Genomic DNA, 17361 nt, shown 5'->3' with positions numbered 1-17361 from the left:
ACTTAATACTTAGGTAATTAAAATTAACCCAATACCGTAAATTGATCATACTTTTTATTGGTGTTTGAGTTTGGGTCATTCATAAATCAATTCAGAAATAGTTGCGATTACCTTCCAAAGCCCAATAAATTTATACGATTAATAATAAATTGATACAATACACTTATGAGAATCAAGTTTTCTGTTAACAGCCTCAAAAGAAAATATTTTAAATAGAAAACATATTTTATTCACGAACATTTTAAACTAGTATTTTTCAATGTTATACCTATATAAAAACAATTGGATATAATTTTTAATTAAAAATATATTTTTAAAGAAAGAATAAGTGAACTGTAAGAAAACAACGAGCAACAATTAATTATAAAAACATGGAATTAAAATTAATTGAACAAATTTCAGTATATAAGTATAATCTGCACAAATAAAATCAATGTTGAATTTATAAAAAAAAATCGGAACATTAACAACTGTACAGCATGGTGTGTGTTGAATTTAAAATTCCAACCGGCATAGTTCGCATCGATATTCGACGGAAAACATTTATTAAAAACATAATTAAAAATAATGAACAAAAAAAAACCAATAATATTTCGGTTTCTTACACGGTAAGTTTAAAACTATTCCTTAGATTTATTGTGTACATCTAAAACGGCCGCGTTAGAGTCGTTAATTTCGTTTTGTCTTTTTTTTCACGTTTGGTTTTGGCGTTCGACTTGGTTTCGGCATTTTTGGCCGATTGTCGGTCTCTATCCAACCCGAACCCTAAATCTACAGGTGATATATCCACGGTTTCCGTTGTCACCGGAGTATCTTTTCCTCCAGAAGTTGTTGTGGACGTCTTACGTACGACCACCGCTGCGGCAACACCTTCATCGCCGACCGTTAAATCCAATCCACCTAGTCCTACATTCGGTGTACGCGACGCATTCCGTTCGTTATCCATAAAGTTTGACATCGCGTCCGCGTCCATCGTCACGTCACCCGTCTTTAGGACCAACGTAGGTTTGGATCGCGATTTTCCTAATTTAAACAAGCCGGCGGAACCTGTCCGGGGCAATTTTTTAGTAGACGCAGACTCGTCGTTGACTTCTTGGATGTCGTCGTCCGACGGTTGAGAGATCGACCGTTTGAATATTTTGGGCATCATAGACTTCTTGGACTTTTCCGGAGACTTTGTGTCCCGCTTGTCGGGCTCATCGCCTTCCACATTCTTCGGTGATTTGCTTTTGCTGCGGGTAAAATTCAATCCGGACTTACCGATCTCCATCTTTTTATCACCGACGCTCATGCTGACTCCGGATTTCCCGACATCAAACTTGAAACCAGACCGTTTTTCCTCATTTCCCGGTATACCGTCGGTGACCACGGTCTCTTCGATAGTTTTAACTTCGCCGGGTAACGAAGATGACGATATTTTACGAGTTGTCCGGACTGTGACCTTGGTTTTCCCCGAACCAGGTATAGATTCGTCCGGCGAATCTTCGACTGTAGTAGTTTCTATTATTTCTTCAATGATTTCTTCATCTTCGTCACCGTCAGCCCCGTCGACGTATATAATTTCTTCGATAACTTCAACGTCATCCTCTTCATTTTCAATCTTTTTGTCGGTTGCAATGGATTCGTCGGTCACCACTTTTTGCACATTTTTATCTTCTTTTTCGAATCCTAAGAACTTTAATTTCGATTCGTTGTTACTAGCCTTAGTGCCTGTGGGAGACGTAACGACGGTATCCAGAACATTTTCAATATTATTTTTCATATCAATATCCTTTTTGTTATTTGTACTTTCGATTAGTTTTTCGGTCGCAACTCTGTCTTCTGTATTCGTTTTCATGTCGGGCGCTTGTTCATTCCTTTTAATTTGTTGAAGTTCCGGTACGGACACTTGTGAAACAATAATTTCACTCAAAGGTTTAACGTTTAGAGACTGTTGTGATTCACCAAACGTTATACTTTTGACATCGTCTTGAACTACAGCATTCTGTGTTTCATTTTCGTTTAAATGTGTTTTTTCCGTATTATTTTCTGATTTGATATTAACATCTACGCGAACGTCATCATTAATATTTGTTGACTTTTCGTTTTCCACAAATTTGGATATCAATGCTGCATCTTTAGATATTTTATCCAAGTCCTTCTTAATTTCATCTTCAGTTGATTCAACTTTTTTCCCTACTTTTTCAATAATACTGTTGATTGTTGGTTTTACTTTTTCAGTGAATATTGCATTAATTTTTCCGCTTATAGCTTCTTTTATAGATTTTCCATGCAAATTATTCTCAATATTAATAAGTTTTTCTTCGACATTTTTCACAAGTGATTCAGGAGAAGTCAAATTCGTATCTGAAGTCTTCGATTTTCGTTTAGTTTTACGGTATTTTTTTTCAGAAGTCAATGATTTCTTTTCCTTTGACATACTACCATATTCATTACTACTATTTTGTTTACTACTATCCGCGTTGTCACCACTATCACTGGATTTTTGAGACGTTTCGTCTACGAGCAGTGGTGTCGGTACATTAAATTTGGGCTGTAAAAGTGGTGTTTTTTCATTCGTTAAGTCTGGTGCTTCTAAATCATCGTAACCACCACGACGACAACAACAGCAAATTGATATAATAAAAGCCTGAAAGCAAAAATATTAGGTTGAAAACATAAAAATGTTTGCGTCGTTTAAACTCTGTATATCATACTTTAATCGAATTATAAATCGATTGGATTGTTCCTTTGAAAGGTATTTGATCTGTACCAGTTTGTTTGTAATAATAACGATTTACGGCTGTTCCGACTACTCCAGTAACAGCTGTCAATGAAACTCTGTAACATAATAATATTGGAATATCAAAACAAATTTATTTATAATTTATTACATTGTATCATAAACTTTAATATATCATACTTACAGTGCTCCAATTATTGTAGCTGCAGATACGTGTATACCGTTAGGGAAAATGTTCGAAAACAAATTATTGAAACTGAAGCCATTTCCTGATTGGTTCGTACTATCTGTAGTCGTTTTTAAATTATCGCTTTCATCGTTATCCGATGAATGTGCACTGGGTACCGATTTCGATTGGTCTGGTTGTAGATTTTTGTTAACGTTATTGGTTTCGTTTATAATTGTACCGTTTGGTTCTGATTTATTGTTTGTTTTAATATTGTTTAATGATCCATCGACCGGCGATTCTGTGGACGAACCATTTACTTCACCAGATTCATTAGTGTGATCATTAACAATTGTATTTGACGGACTAGTTTTCGTAGTGACAGTGATAGTGTTATCATCATTACCACTAGTTGAATTATAATTATTTTTCATTGTATTATTTTCATTCACATCGATGGTTGGGTTTCCATCATTTGTATTAGGTTTTGGCGTATTAATAGTATTAGCATCAACATATTTACCCGTTGGTTTATTTTCAGTCGAGTCAGCGCGAGGCGTCCTCTCGGTTATTGAACTATTGACGTTCTTCGGATTATTTACGATTTCATTTTTTTGATCTTCTTTTTGAAATGACTTAGACTCCGAATTTTCGTTTTGCGAATGCGTTTGATTTGTATCATCGTTTGTAGTATGTTTTGTCGTATTAAAAGTATTAGCATCAACGCCTTTATCTCCACTACCCGTTGGTTTACTTTCAGTCTTCGAGTCGGCACGAGGCGTCCTCTCGGTTATTGAGTTAATGATGTTCTTCGGATGGTTTTCGATTTCATTTTTTTGATCTTCTTTTGGAAATAATTTTGACTCCGAATTATTGTTTTGCGAATGCGTTTGATTTGCTATGTTTCCTTTAATTACATCGCCTGGCACCTTATTGTTATCATAAATAATCGATTTGTTATCTTTCGATTGGCTTTGATTATCTTCAGTATCGACAATTTTTTCTTCATTGGCTGTATTATATTTAATTCTGTTGTCCGTGTTCGGAATTCTATTATAGGTACGTGAGTCGTTATTGAAATTCGATTTTTTTGAATTTTCTTGATTCGACTTTTTTTCGTTATCTGAAGGCTTTTTGTTATCACTGGAATCATTAATCTCTTTATTTGATGTTGGATTTTCAAATGTGTTTTGTATCGAAGTTTTTTCCATGTTTTCATTATCTATGGTCTTTTCGTATTTCATATCGTTATTCGAGACATCTTCCGGAAACTCATGATTTAATTTACCATACTTATTTTCATCGTATTTAGTTGATTCCCTTAGAACCGAATTTTCATATTTACCTTCAGAGTTTTTATTTTGATTTAGATATTTTTTCAAATCATTATAGTGTGAGATGATTTCATTTTTTTCCGGATAACTGTATTCTCTTTTGGACGGTATACCAGGCACTATGTTTTTTTTTTCGATCCAAAATTTATTATTCTCATGATCTGCTGACATTTTGTCTTCAGGTGTATTGGTTTTAGAATTATTTCCTTTAGATTCCTCCTTTTCATTTTTTTCGTTGACTGCTTCCACATACTTATTTAAATATTTATCTTTATTTTCGTTGTCTGATTGTTTTTTATGATCTTTTGAACTAATTTGAATTGTGTTACCATTTTTGATTTCGTCGTTGGTTATTTTATTTTCTTTACTAGTACTAAATTGTTCATTACTAAATGATTTATCAAATTTGTTGTATGAATCATTTATATTAGGCTTTTCTCTATTTTCAGTGTTTAAAGATTTATTATTTTTGTTGATATTACTTGTTTTGTAATCAAACTCGTTTTTTCTAGGAGGTATTAAATTGGAGTTAGTTGACTCCCTCACTCTGTATTTTTCATGATCAATCTGAAACAATAATTACAAATAGTTAGGTTTTTATTATAATTATTAGGTTCATTATTTTAAGAAGAAATCAGCTCAATATTTGCTTTTTTTCTATCTCCGATCGCAACAAACTATATATTTGCGTCCAACAGAACCATTATTGTGTGGTTATTGCTTTAATATAAGAGAGAAATTAAGCTCAAAGTTATGAACATTGAATTTGTGAATTGGCTTTTTTCACGATATTTCAATTGTTATGCAATATATTATGCGGATTATTAGATCGTATTTTTTTACATAACTACTTATAATAACTATCATGGATCATGGAATGTTGTAAAAATAAATTTGAAAATAAAAACACAGATAATGTTGTTAACATTTAGTTTGATAATACTTAAATTTTATTTAATATTATAGAATTAACAGCACAATATAGATTGAGTCTACTTAACACACATTTACTATATTGCGAGTGATTCAGAGTGAAAATAAAATTAGCGCTTTGACAACCTTATAAGTTCTAAAAGTGAATAATATTATAGAAAAAAAATTGGCGATTCATATTTTGTTTTGAAAAAGATAGACCATCAGATAATATGTTGAAAAAGTGTTCTAAATTTATTAGACTAGGTATAAATTTAATTTAACTTTTAAAATATAAACCTAAGTTTTTTGACGGAAACAGATTTTTTCCAATGTAGGTATGTTTTTTGCTACATTTATTATTGTCAATCGCGTAGAATTGAAAGCTCAAAACCAAATTATTTTACCCATATATGAATTTGTGATTTGCAATTTTTCTTACATTAAAATTTAAAATTCCAAGTACTTATACCTGGTTAATTTCATATAGATCACGGTGGTATTGATTTAATAGCTTATATATTTCAATATTTTATACGATAACATTTTTAATCTCAGTATGAGTATTAAACAAATATCTCTGCAGCAATAATGCCGGTTTAAAACGAGTATGAGGTATGTATTTATATTGATAATATAAAGAAATACTATTTTTTCCCCTCCACTTTCCAGATTTGGTTACCTGATGTTTTAGATTAGAAAAATCTTTTTCCATAACTACTAATGGTAAATGTGGATGACGGTTACATATTTTAGACGTTGTTACTTCAAACCACACTTGACATATTTCAGGTTGATCGGGATCTTCGTCAATCAATGTTAAAATATCCTAAAACATAATAAGATATTTTATTTAGTATATAAACTGATTTACTGACATGTTATAAAAACAATATTAAAAGCATAACAAGGTTAAATAAAGAAAAAATCATGAAGTCAACAAAAAAAAAGATTTAATAATAATATTTAACACTAATTAAATAATTTAACATATTGTTATGCTATTTTTTTTTTCTATACATATTTGGTAATTATTGCCAACAATTTATAGATAATTATCTAGTTTTTTAAATTCCTTTCAAAAACTTATATTTTGATTATAGTTATAGGTCAATGTTTGATGTTTTTGTTTTATATCATGACATAAATTGCAATTTTGTACAGTATTTTTATGTCAGCGGAACGCTCACATGGCACTGATGATGTTGGAATTAGGTAGGTATAACAAAACTATTAAATATAATCATTAATAACAGATAAAAGATAAAAATAAAAAGTATACGAAATAATGTTTTAACTAGCGAAAGCCGGAAAGCTGATTAAATAAAAAAATCTGTTGTACTTGCTATACCTACTAGTGAAAATTGCTGAAAACTCACAATGTCGAAACAACAAAAAGCCAAAAGTTAGCATTTTTTCCGTTACTTAAATATCATTAAAGCCTGAAACGATGCTGTACCAATTATAAAAACGTACGCAAGTTTTGTCATAACGAGTAAGTACAGAGAACAAATGAATTTTTCCATTTTTAAAATATGAATAAAATAATTAATTTAGTTTTTAGCATGTGATTATGCGCATACAATTAAAAGTGTTACTAAAAATACTAAAAATAAATTAGGAAGTTCGGTACAGTTGTTTAAAAAAAATGTTTTTTATCTAACCAAAAATATATATTTTTTAAAACATTTTTTAATAAATAATACTGTTAACTAGTGAGCGTTTCTGTCGAGCTCATTATTATAATTTTTATACATTTGCTTGACTTCAATGTTACGTCATTTTTATGTTATTCTTATAAAAACTTATTTAAGTAAGAATGTAGGTATATCATTGAAAGTTCAAGCCATTTGAGTAAAAACGTTCCATCAAACTTACTGTATGAACTAGATCATGTTAGGTTAGATTTCGTTAGAATTTCTCTAATCAGCGGATAAGCAATATATTAGTATATATAGGTACTTACTACCTATGTACGGTTTATACCTATACGCGTAGTTTTATTAATATACTACGTAAAATCTAAAAGTTAAGAGATGCCTGTAACTATAGTGTTTTATTGAAAATTAATCTAATTAAGTGTTATAGGTAGGTACTCTAAAAAATATATTTAACTATTGACTATTTGACTATGTTTATATTATGTGCTGAATACTGCAATTTTAATTTACATTTTTAAATTGCATTATTGGTTTTGGAATTTATTTTTAAAACGACCATTCTAAATGATAACTTACGTGGATTGCCGTCGGAGCACATAAGAACGTCAGATACGTTGTCCATCTGAGACCTTTGCACGTGTCTTGTACATCTCTATCTCGATCCCCACCGACGTATGTAAGCACAATACTATTCTCTAAAAACGCAACAAACGGGGTAAAACATATTTACGCGATATTTTAAAACAGGAAATAAAATCAAACCGTTGACGATGACGTTGGATTGGTCGATGTGTCCAAGATCGACCGTGTTCCCTTCGGACGTCAATTTAATAGCACCAGACATTTTTCTGGGATCATAGAACATGTTTGGTACTGGTTGGCAAATTGAAACGACATAAATATTGCCATTCGATTCAGTTGTTAGTCTATGTGGACAAAACAGAAGACGATATTAAAAAAAAAAGTTTTATTTTATATTTTATATTGGTACATATTTATGATTCCGTCTCTGATGTTTAGATAAATAACGATATGAATAAAAAACCATTCAGCAGGTATTATATATTTAATATAATTACATAATTATAAATTATATGGTCAATGGTCATAGCTATAGGCGCCTATAGCCTATATATATATTATATATTAGGCTATACCTATTTACTGTAAATACATACTATTATTATAGAAGTACCTTCTTGTGTAAATGCAATCAGTCATCACTATAATCAATGTCTTTAGGTGAATATTATACGTTAAAAAAATGTACAACATCCTAACACGCATTTACATCGAAATTACAACATATTTTGTGTTTCTATTTAGAATATTCACAGGATTTATTATTTTCAATAATAAACAATATTACCATTAATAATAGTAAACTATAAGTCAATTTCAGAATACGACTGTTTTTGTTTAATTTAAATAATTATATTAAAAAGTATGAATTATGTATTATATATTTACATAGAAATAAAGTTATTTTCAGTATTTCCGTTACTCCAACACTGCCATATATGGGCATATCGAGTTTTCTCGTGTTTGTGAGGTTATATAACATTTTAGATTCTGAACGGAGCGACGAATGTATTGGTTTTACAATCACGTGTTTTTTTTTGTGTCTGTCATTACTTTTTTGGATAGTAAAATGCTTTGATTTTCAATTTCAGTATCTTGTTCGATGGGAAATTGAATCTAAATAGTTGGTCTGAAGAGGTCAAAATTCCCAGTAGTTTTCAAAAGTGCCGGGAAAAACAAACAATATTAAAGAAACCCAAGAATTTTTACGCAAAATCGGTTTTTGACAAAATCGATTTTGGTTTTTAGTGTAACTCTAAAACAAATGACAATTGAATTTTCACTAAATGTTTAAATTAGCATTTTCTATACACCATAAAAACCTTCATAAGTTTGTCTACCTTAATAAAAAAAAAATCTCTACCGGAAAGTCAAATTAAATTTTTATGAGCGTCTAAAGATTTATATATTATTCACTCGTTTATATATTAACTCAACATTTATGTATTATATATTATTGTGGTAATTCAAAAACGAATAACCGTAGACACTTGCAATTAACACGTTTTTTTTTGTATACTTGATAACATTTTAAAAATATTTTGATTTGTTTTGAGCTATTTACGAACATTTTCAGTTTTCAATTTTTTAGTTTTTTTTTTTCTATAAATATCAATAACATTTTATTTGTTGGGTTAAAAAACGTGATAATACAAGGCTTTTAATGTATTATTATAGTAGTTGAAAAATATTAAAAATACATAGCTAAGGCACAATTATTTTTATAAACATATAAATTAAAAATAATTTTGTAGTTAAAAATTTATAATATTTATAAAATATTCAACTTTTATAGCTAAGAATTGAAAATTTAAAACAGTGTTCCACATAAGTAGGTTATTCTGTAGCCAAAAAAATCTAAAACATATATATAAACATGGTTTTTTCCAGTTATTTTAAGTTAAAATTTGAACGAGATTACATATTGCCCTACAAGAGGCAGGAATGACGGTTTTACTGTTTTAGTTAATTTTTAAATTTTTATAATATTAATTCAACTTACCGACATATTAATAATAAGTAATAACAATATAAATATAATATAAAATGTTCTAGACTGACAAACCATCTCCTATCAGAATAATTTTTCATATACAATAATGATATTATATCATTGAATTTAATACGATCTAACACAGTGACCTACTTGTATCCTACTGTATAGCATAGTGACATCCACTTACCCACTTTTTTTTGGTTTTACAGAACTGTACAAAATAAAGTACATAATACGGAATAATTTTGAAATTCAATAACAGACCTATTTTCGGTGTACCTATTTCTTAAATTTAACCACGAAGTTATATTTGATGTAATTTATAGTTTTGGACATTATATGTCTGCAGGGTAATCAATGAAACCATTTTAAAAAAGATTTCATTTTAACAAATAAAATAATCTTAATTTCGCGTCCCACGATAAATGTATAAGTTTTAATACTACATTGGTAATATTACCAAATCATGTATAAAAAGTAAAAACAGTTTTGTGCCAGCAAACGATATTGATCGATATCGATATTAAAAAATGCTGACAGGGTATATATAACAAAATAATTTTTTTGTTTAGGATTATAGGCGGCTATCTATTACACACGTTAAAAAATATAAGCTTCGTCGATTGATATAGATACTATTGTGAAGAGACCCTAGGAATACATTTATGAATTATGGATCACCCTGTATACTTCTTATATATGAAATAATTTCATGATTGATTGTAAATTTAAGATTTGTATATATTTTATAAATTATTACATAATATTATTATACACATTTTAATCTTACAACTATTTATTGATAAAGCGAAATTGAATTAACATAAACACTAAAAATGTTATAGTTATATATGTTTTTGTTTACATAGGCGTATATAAATCATAATTTTATCAATTATCTACTTAAAATAATATTTTATTTTATAGTTCATCGATTTTATTATAACAAATTTAAGTTGAACTGATAATGAATATAATCATTAATTTCATCTGTACAATATTATATTAGTATAATACTGGATAGAAAATATTTTTTTCCAATAATAATAGGTATTAAAATACGATAAACAATTTATGATTAAAATATATAATTAAACTATTAATGCGTTCGATATAGCGCACCATACATTATTATTCGACTTTAAATATGAATAATGATGTGAAGATATAAGTAAACTTTGCCAGCATTAATTCATGTATACTTACGTTTAAATAAGGAAATACTTAGCAATATCTATAGCAAGACTTGGCACATCTTAATACCTTAGCGATAATTAGGCATGCTATAGTTGCCAAGAATAGAATATTCAAGGACATAAGTCATAAGACGTATCGTATTATGTTTATACTTTTATTACATATTACATATTATAGAGTACATCAGCCCCATGGCGAACGGTATACGATTTCGAAATTAAATATAAACTCAATAAATAATAATGTTGAAACGTAAAAGTATTATAATGATGTAGGAACAGATATGCAAAATACGACCTGAAGAAACTTAAGACTATATTATGAGTGTAATAAAAATTCCTTGCACACATACCTTACCCTGCTCCAAAGAAGAAGACACCAGGCGGCCACGGGCAACGCCGATTTTGTTACGTGAATCTGGTGTCTTCTATTTTGGAACAGAGTCGTCTATGTACAGAGAGTAAGTATTATACTTTTACGGTGATCAAACCAAATTAAACATTTTTCATGGTAAGTTTTTACTTTTTTTTTAACCCGACGAGTGATGACGCAAACCTGCAGTACCTATACATAACCTACTCATGTATATTAATTAAAACAATTTATATATTATTTTTGGATGAAATCGTGACCATTGCTTTAATTTATTAAGCGGTTTTGTTGTTTTTATGCGCGTTGTTGCGTAGACATTTTGATCTAAAATATTCGGCTTTGTGTCTTTATTCAGTTTTATACCTATATGGCTATACGTTACCTAAAAAGAAAATAGATACTAAATATTCTATGGGACTACTGCCAACGACCTTACAAAATGTGAGATATGTACGAAATACTCGTTAAACTAGTTTTACGCATTCATTTTTATCACATTATACCTACCAACTTATATAAGTTAAGACTTAACAGTATAACATATATGGCACCAGTATGTAAATGTTATTTTTTTTATCATATTTTTATATAGTTGGACACTTAGACAACGTTACAACAATGATACATTGATACATATACCCATATGAATGTATTGTTTTCCTTTACCTGTATTATAATACAACTCTGTTATAAATATTGCATCTCAAGGGAAAATTGATTTATTATTAGATAAAATGTGTAGGTACAACGTTCATGCAATTATAATATTAAACATATAATATACTAAAAATCATAGGTGCCCAGGCCGGTAGAGGGGGAAATGTCCCCCTCCCCCCGATTGCCTCCCAGGACCAAATCCTAACCCCCGCCAACAAATATTAAATGTATGTATGTAGTGGTTAAGTAGATTTTCATTTTGATTGCCCCCCCCCCTAAAATATGGTTTTCCCCACCTGAAGATTGTGATGCCAAAATATAACTGTAACACATTATCATATTATTATATTTTTAAAATAAGAGTATAATAGAGATCGAAGCATTCACGTATACATAGAGATACATTTCATGATGTCTTAGAAGTTAGAACAATAGTCGTTAGCTATAGAATTTTATCACGAAAACAATGTGGATGATCGAAAAAATAACACCCTGAGTATGATGATTGCGGTGAAAAAGTCGATAAATTTTCCATTAGGTACCGACATCAATTCGTCAATTTTTGATTCTTTGACAATTTCGATTAGGACTTCACGTTTTTTTGTCGTTCGAAACTATAGAAACTTAAAATAACCGCGAGAATCACTGCAAACACGTTTTTTTTTTTTTTAATATTATAAGCTCTGACAAAAACTAGAAAGACTTCTCACGTTTATTTTGGTAAAAGAATCGTGTTTCTACGGCTAACGAGGGCTTAGCAAAATTTGTATTACCTATACGAAAGCGTGTTTCTACGACCGAATTTTGTTGCCAGCACGGCCTCTTAATATTTCTGATGAAATCTCTGACGATTAACGTCACGTTGCAGTAAGTCAAGACGCGGTTTTATAATAGATATATACAGGGTGATCCATTTAACGTAGGACTGAGTGTACGAAAAGTAGACGGTTAAACGATAAAGTGCCTTGCGTTAAATGGATCGTCCTGTATAGTCTATGTATATAAATATAAATATAAATGTATGCACAGACATCTATTAAAAATCTGTTTTTTACTCGTCCAGCGGGTACGATGGGAACGACAAACATATCCACTGGGTTTTTGACAGGAGGTATTCGGGAATTCGTGTTTCAGTATACCCAACTTAAAAATTAAAACACCCAACGATATTATATTTTTATTAAGCCCACACCTGACCGATTAATTACATAGGAACGTACATTGATTGATTATAGTGCTTCGGTGGCCGAATAAGTTTTCTCTGTAGTTCGTCGATATAAATACACACCAAAGTAGAAACAAGCCAATAGCTATATATTATGAATTCTTGTTGGAGCTACTCATGACTTCAATATTGTTATCCGATTGTTCCAAATTAATTATTATCTGCTATGTAATCGATATCTAGTTTGTTAAAAACAAAAAAAGTCGTTTTATCATACAATCCAAATGAATAATAATTATCAATTAATCTTGCAGCCACCAACTGTTTATTATGTAATGTACCTAACCTAGACTTATCCAGGCCATTAGTGTTGTTTTTTTTATTAATAAAAAAAAATTAAATTTTATTTAATGATGATATAACATATTAATTTTATAGTCACTTAGTATATTTACTAATATGTATACCACTTAGAATATAATAGACGCATTGTAAACATGTTTATTTTCAGATATTTATAATAATATAATAGACTATAGTCTATAATATATTATTTTTCAGTCCTAACAATAAACCAATAATTATTACTTAACTCATAATATTCAGAACGATAGTGTCCATTTCAAAATCTGCAAAGTTATTTAAAATGTAGTTTTCGTTCTAAAAATATTATTAGAAGAAAAAATAATATGTTCTTTATGTACATACAAAATGTACACAAAGTAGTTTTATACAAAGTTAGTATTAAGGAAATCCTTTTACGAATCTATCAATTACTTAATACTTTTGTCCATTGGTATACACTTTGAATTTTGTATTTAATTCTGTATCTAAATTTTAATTTTACTTGTGAACATGTATTTTTACTAAACTAAACCATGTCCCTGAAAGTAACCTTGAAAAATTGTTATAAACGGGGCTTGGGACTTGGCATTAAAAAAAAACCAAAATATGTGCACATAATATAATATACAACTAAATAGTATTTGACTGCCGAATCTATCGTAGAAATTATTGGATTTTTAATGGAGAATATACAATTATTTACCGTGAACTAACGGTTACTCTAAGATTAGGCTTACGTCTTTTTAAATATTTAATAATTAAGAGAACGCTGCACGGACATATTTTGTTGTCTCCGTCTGCAAGTGCGTAACATTGTAAATTTAAAACTCAGCAATTCGCGTTTAGCTCCGTTAGCTTAAAAATTAGAGTGAATTGACCTCTTATAAAATTTTAAGTTAAAATGATTATACCTAATTACCCGTAGGCTTTTTGTTACATTTTTTTTTTTTTTCATTTTCTGATGTTTTAATATATTAAGTATTTACACCTACTACTTACCTACGGATTGCATTTTAAAACGTATACTAATATAAAATATAGTCAAAAGATAATATTAATAATAATAATAATTAAATAGGTAGAAAGTAATTTATTTTTTTGTGGCATCGACGACGCTGCCGGAATTGCTTAAGCGTTACATCGACAAGTATATATAGTAATCTAGCCACTAGCCATTAGTACAATGTCTTAACATAGAACAATTTAAATCCACGTGTTCGAATTCAACATAATATGTAAATTATTATGTATGAATATGAAATATCTATGCGAATGTGGCCATGAATAAAAATTGTTATTCCACGCTGTTCTGTATTTTTTTCAGGAGTTTAATATTTAATTCTGAGATCAACACTCACTATTTTCTATTCAAAATACTTGTAGGTACCAAACTACCAACGTTATATACGTAATCGACCCAACTCTGCAGTTATTCATTATAGGTACTCTATACATAAATTTACCTAAACACCTTACGATTAGAGTGTGTTTTCTCTATTACACTATTATAGTAATGTTGTAATGTTGCTGTGCTCCATACATTATTAATAAAATATTAAAACAATAGGTATACTGTATTATGGAAGATTTAAAAGATTCTGTTAATATGGAAGCTAGTATTTTTTTTTTAGTAACTTAATCATTTTTGTTAAAAGACTTATTGTAGGTAATATCAAAATTAAATATGCTCATACAGTCAGACTATAATAGGAAAAAAACCACAAAATGAATTTGACTATTTTCGAAAATGTTGGTATGAAGTCATTCGTCGCAGACTTATCGCGCCGGTGAATAGTCGGGTAATATACGATTGCGAACGTTTTTACCTGCCTTTAATCGTGCGGTGTTGTCAGATTTGGTGTCAATAACACATTTTTAAATAATAATTTTAAAAATAATCAAACAATAATATAAGTAATATAGTAATAAAAATGTTTAAATTAAATTCTTGTTCCTTCATACGTTAATGTTACCAGTAAATACGAAATCTCTAAGTTTTTATAATTATTTTTTAGAACTACTAATGGCCCAGAGAGCTTTCATAGGACGTACAACGGTCGGTTTTATAGCCCCCATCCTCCAACACACGTAGTTATATCAGTCTTAAAAGAAACACAAGCTCAAACTTTGACAATAATTAATTTAATTCAAAACAATGTACATAATTGTATGGCCAAAAAAGATAAATATTTAATTGAATTCACTTTGCAAAATTATAATGATTATAAAATACACAAGGATCTAATTTTATATTTAAGAAAAATTGGAATTTCCTACCAGTGAAAAAATTTTAAAAAAAGTAAAAATGTAGAAAATTTTTTTTTATAACTATTATTTTGAATGTATTATTATGTATTATTTTACTTTTTTATTCAGAACTCAGATCTATGTATGTATGTATTATTTTTTTTTTTCAGTTTCTAACGTAAAATTAACACGTACATTTTGTAACAGTATTATCAATATTTATACAACTAAAATAGTTTTAATTAATCAACATTTTGAACACTACATATTATTTTGTATAATTATATTTTAGTTTTCAACGAAGAGTTGTTGTTTTAATTGTATTATTAATACAAATAGTTTATATTTAAAAAAAAAAAAAATGTTTTAATTGAATTCCCGAACAAAACATATTCAGAAATTATAAACTTGGCAACGTAGTGACTATAAAAACGTTCGCAATCGTTGGTATTTCGGCTAAAAAAAACAAATTCTCTGATAAACGTCATTCGTTCGCAACCGTGTTATAAAAAAGGTAAAACGTTCGCTATAGTGTTGTACCCGAATAGTCTGTCCAATGATTCGCGACTTTTCGTTGCGCCTCCTACCTGCACATTTTTCTACTGAGTATTATACCCATACCTACTTGCATTATTATCGCGTTCGTCGGTTTTGTCTCGTTTCTACAATTTTATTATTTTATGAGAGCTGTAGGCAGTGGCGCGGTGATCGGGGTTTTATGACGCTCGTGGGGGAATTTTATTTCGGGAGAGGATGGAGTGGTTGGATACATTATGGTAAAACAAAAACTAAAATATCTACAGTCACATAATAATTTTAGTATGTCCTATATATATTATATTAAGAGCATAAAGATAGTGCGGATGAAGAGGTACTGAAATATATGTTGGGCATCATGGTTTATAAATGTTCAGCACGCCACTGGCGGTAGGTATAGACTATACAGTGCTTTGATTGGACAACAATTAGAGAGAGGGGGTGGGTTTGCAAAAGTGCGAAAAAAAATTTGTGTATATATACCTACGCGAAGATTTAAACGTCTTATTGATTATAGGATATGAATATATGATTAGGTCGACAAGGGGCGCGCAAAAAAAGTGTTCAAAAAATAAGAGGACAGAACGCAGGTACTCCGTGCCCCCTCCTTCTAAAGCACTGTATATGCCTAAAGATATAAGATATAATATATTATAATATGTCATGACGTGTGTAGGTACTCACACTTCGCCGAACATAGGGTACAGAGTGCTGAGTTTGAATTGTTCGACGGGTGTGTTTTTCTGGAGTCCGCACATTTCGAAGGGTCTGCCACCGGCGGAGGACGCGGCGGCAATCGAAACGATGACCGCGACGGCGAAAATCATTGTTTTCCGCGCGGAAACGGACCGATAAAACATAATATTATCACTCGGCAAAACAGACGGCGGTCGCGATAATACGGACGTGGTTTAATTTTTCAATAAAATTTCGTCTCCGATCCCGACCGAAGAGACGGTGCACACGTACTGGCGTCGTGGAGCCGTAACGGACACTGACCGTGCGAAGGAGTCACCAAAGTCGTATTTCCATATAGCGCTACTGCCGCCACTGATCGCGACTAGTGGAACTGGTTTGGTCCAGAAACTCGACGTCTGCATAGAATTTATTATTTCTAATATTTTGATAACACGTTTATAAATATATCACAATAATATTCCATCGGATCGTCCGTCTAAAACACACCGTTGGTTTATTTTTTCCTGTTTACCGTTTTTAAAAAATGAGTGACAGAAAATAATATATTATGACTATAATATACGCGTGGACAGTGGCTGTCGGTGGATATGGAAACGGAGAAAATTTCGATGCGACCGATACGATAATATTATACGCGTACGATCCATAGTGAACCGTTCAATATCGAATTTGTTTAGTAATATATTGTATATCAGCTGGTACCTATATATGAATATGTAATGATATCATGATGTCGGTTCTTATTGCATTTTAATGTACAATTAATTTT

The 17361-nt window shown here is 30.1% G+C and overlaps 1 protein-coding gene across 1 annotated transcript; it reads right to left on the bottom strand.

The window, feature by feature from the left end:
• Positions 1 to 206: 206 nt before the first annotated feature.
• On the bottom strand, positions 207 to 17114 carry LOC100159177 (putative uncharacterized protein DDB_G0289263). Its single transcript, XM_001947333.5, has 7 exons — positions 16578 to 17114; positions 7558 to 7721; positions 7372 to 7490; positions 5817 to 5963; positions 2907 to 4789; positions 2697 to 2820; positions 207 to 2629 (listed from the first exon to the last, which is right to left on the bottom strand). Exons 1-7 carry the CDS (start codon positions 16751 to 16753, stop codon positions 647 to 649), a joined length of 4596 nt encoding a protein of 1531 aa, XP_001947368.2. The 5' UTR covers positions 16754 to 17114; the 3' UTR covers positions 207 to 646.
• Positions 17115 to 17361: the final 247 nt, after the last annotated feature.

The sequence above is a fragment of the Acyrthosiphon pisum genome, chromosome A3 (assembly GCF_005508785.2).
Source record: "Acyrthosiphon pisum isolate AL4f chromosome A3, pea_aphid_22Mar2018_4r6ur, whole genome shotgun sequence".
NCBI classification, from domain to species: Eukaryota; Metazoa; Arthropoda; class Insecta; order Hemiptera; family Aphididae; genus Acyrthosiphon; species Acyrthosiphon pisum.
This window is presented reverse-complemented; position numbering and strand designations above follow the sequence as displayed.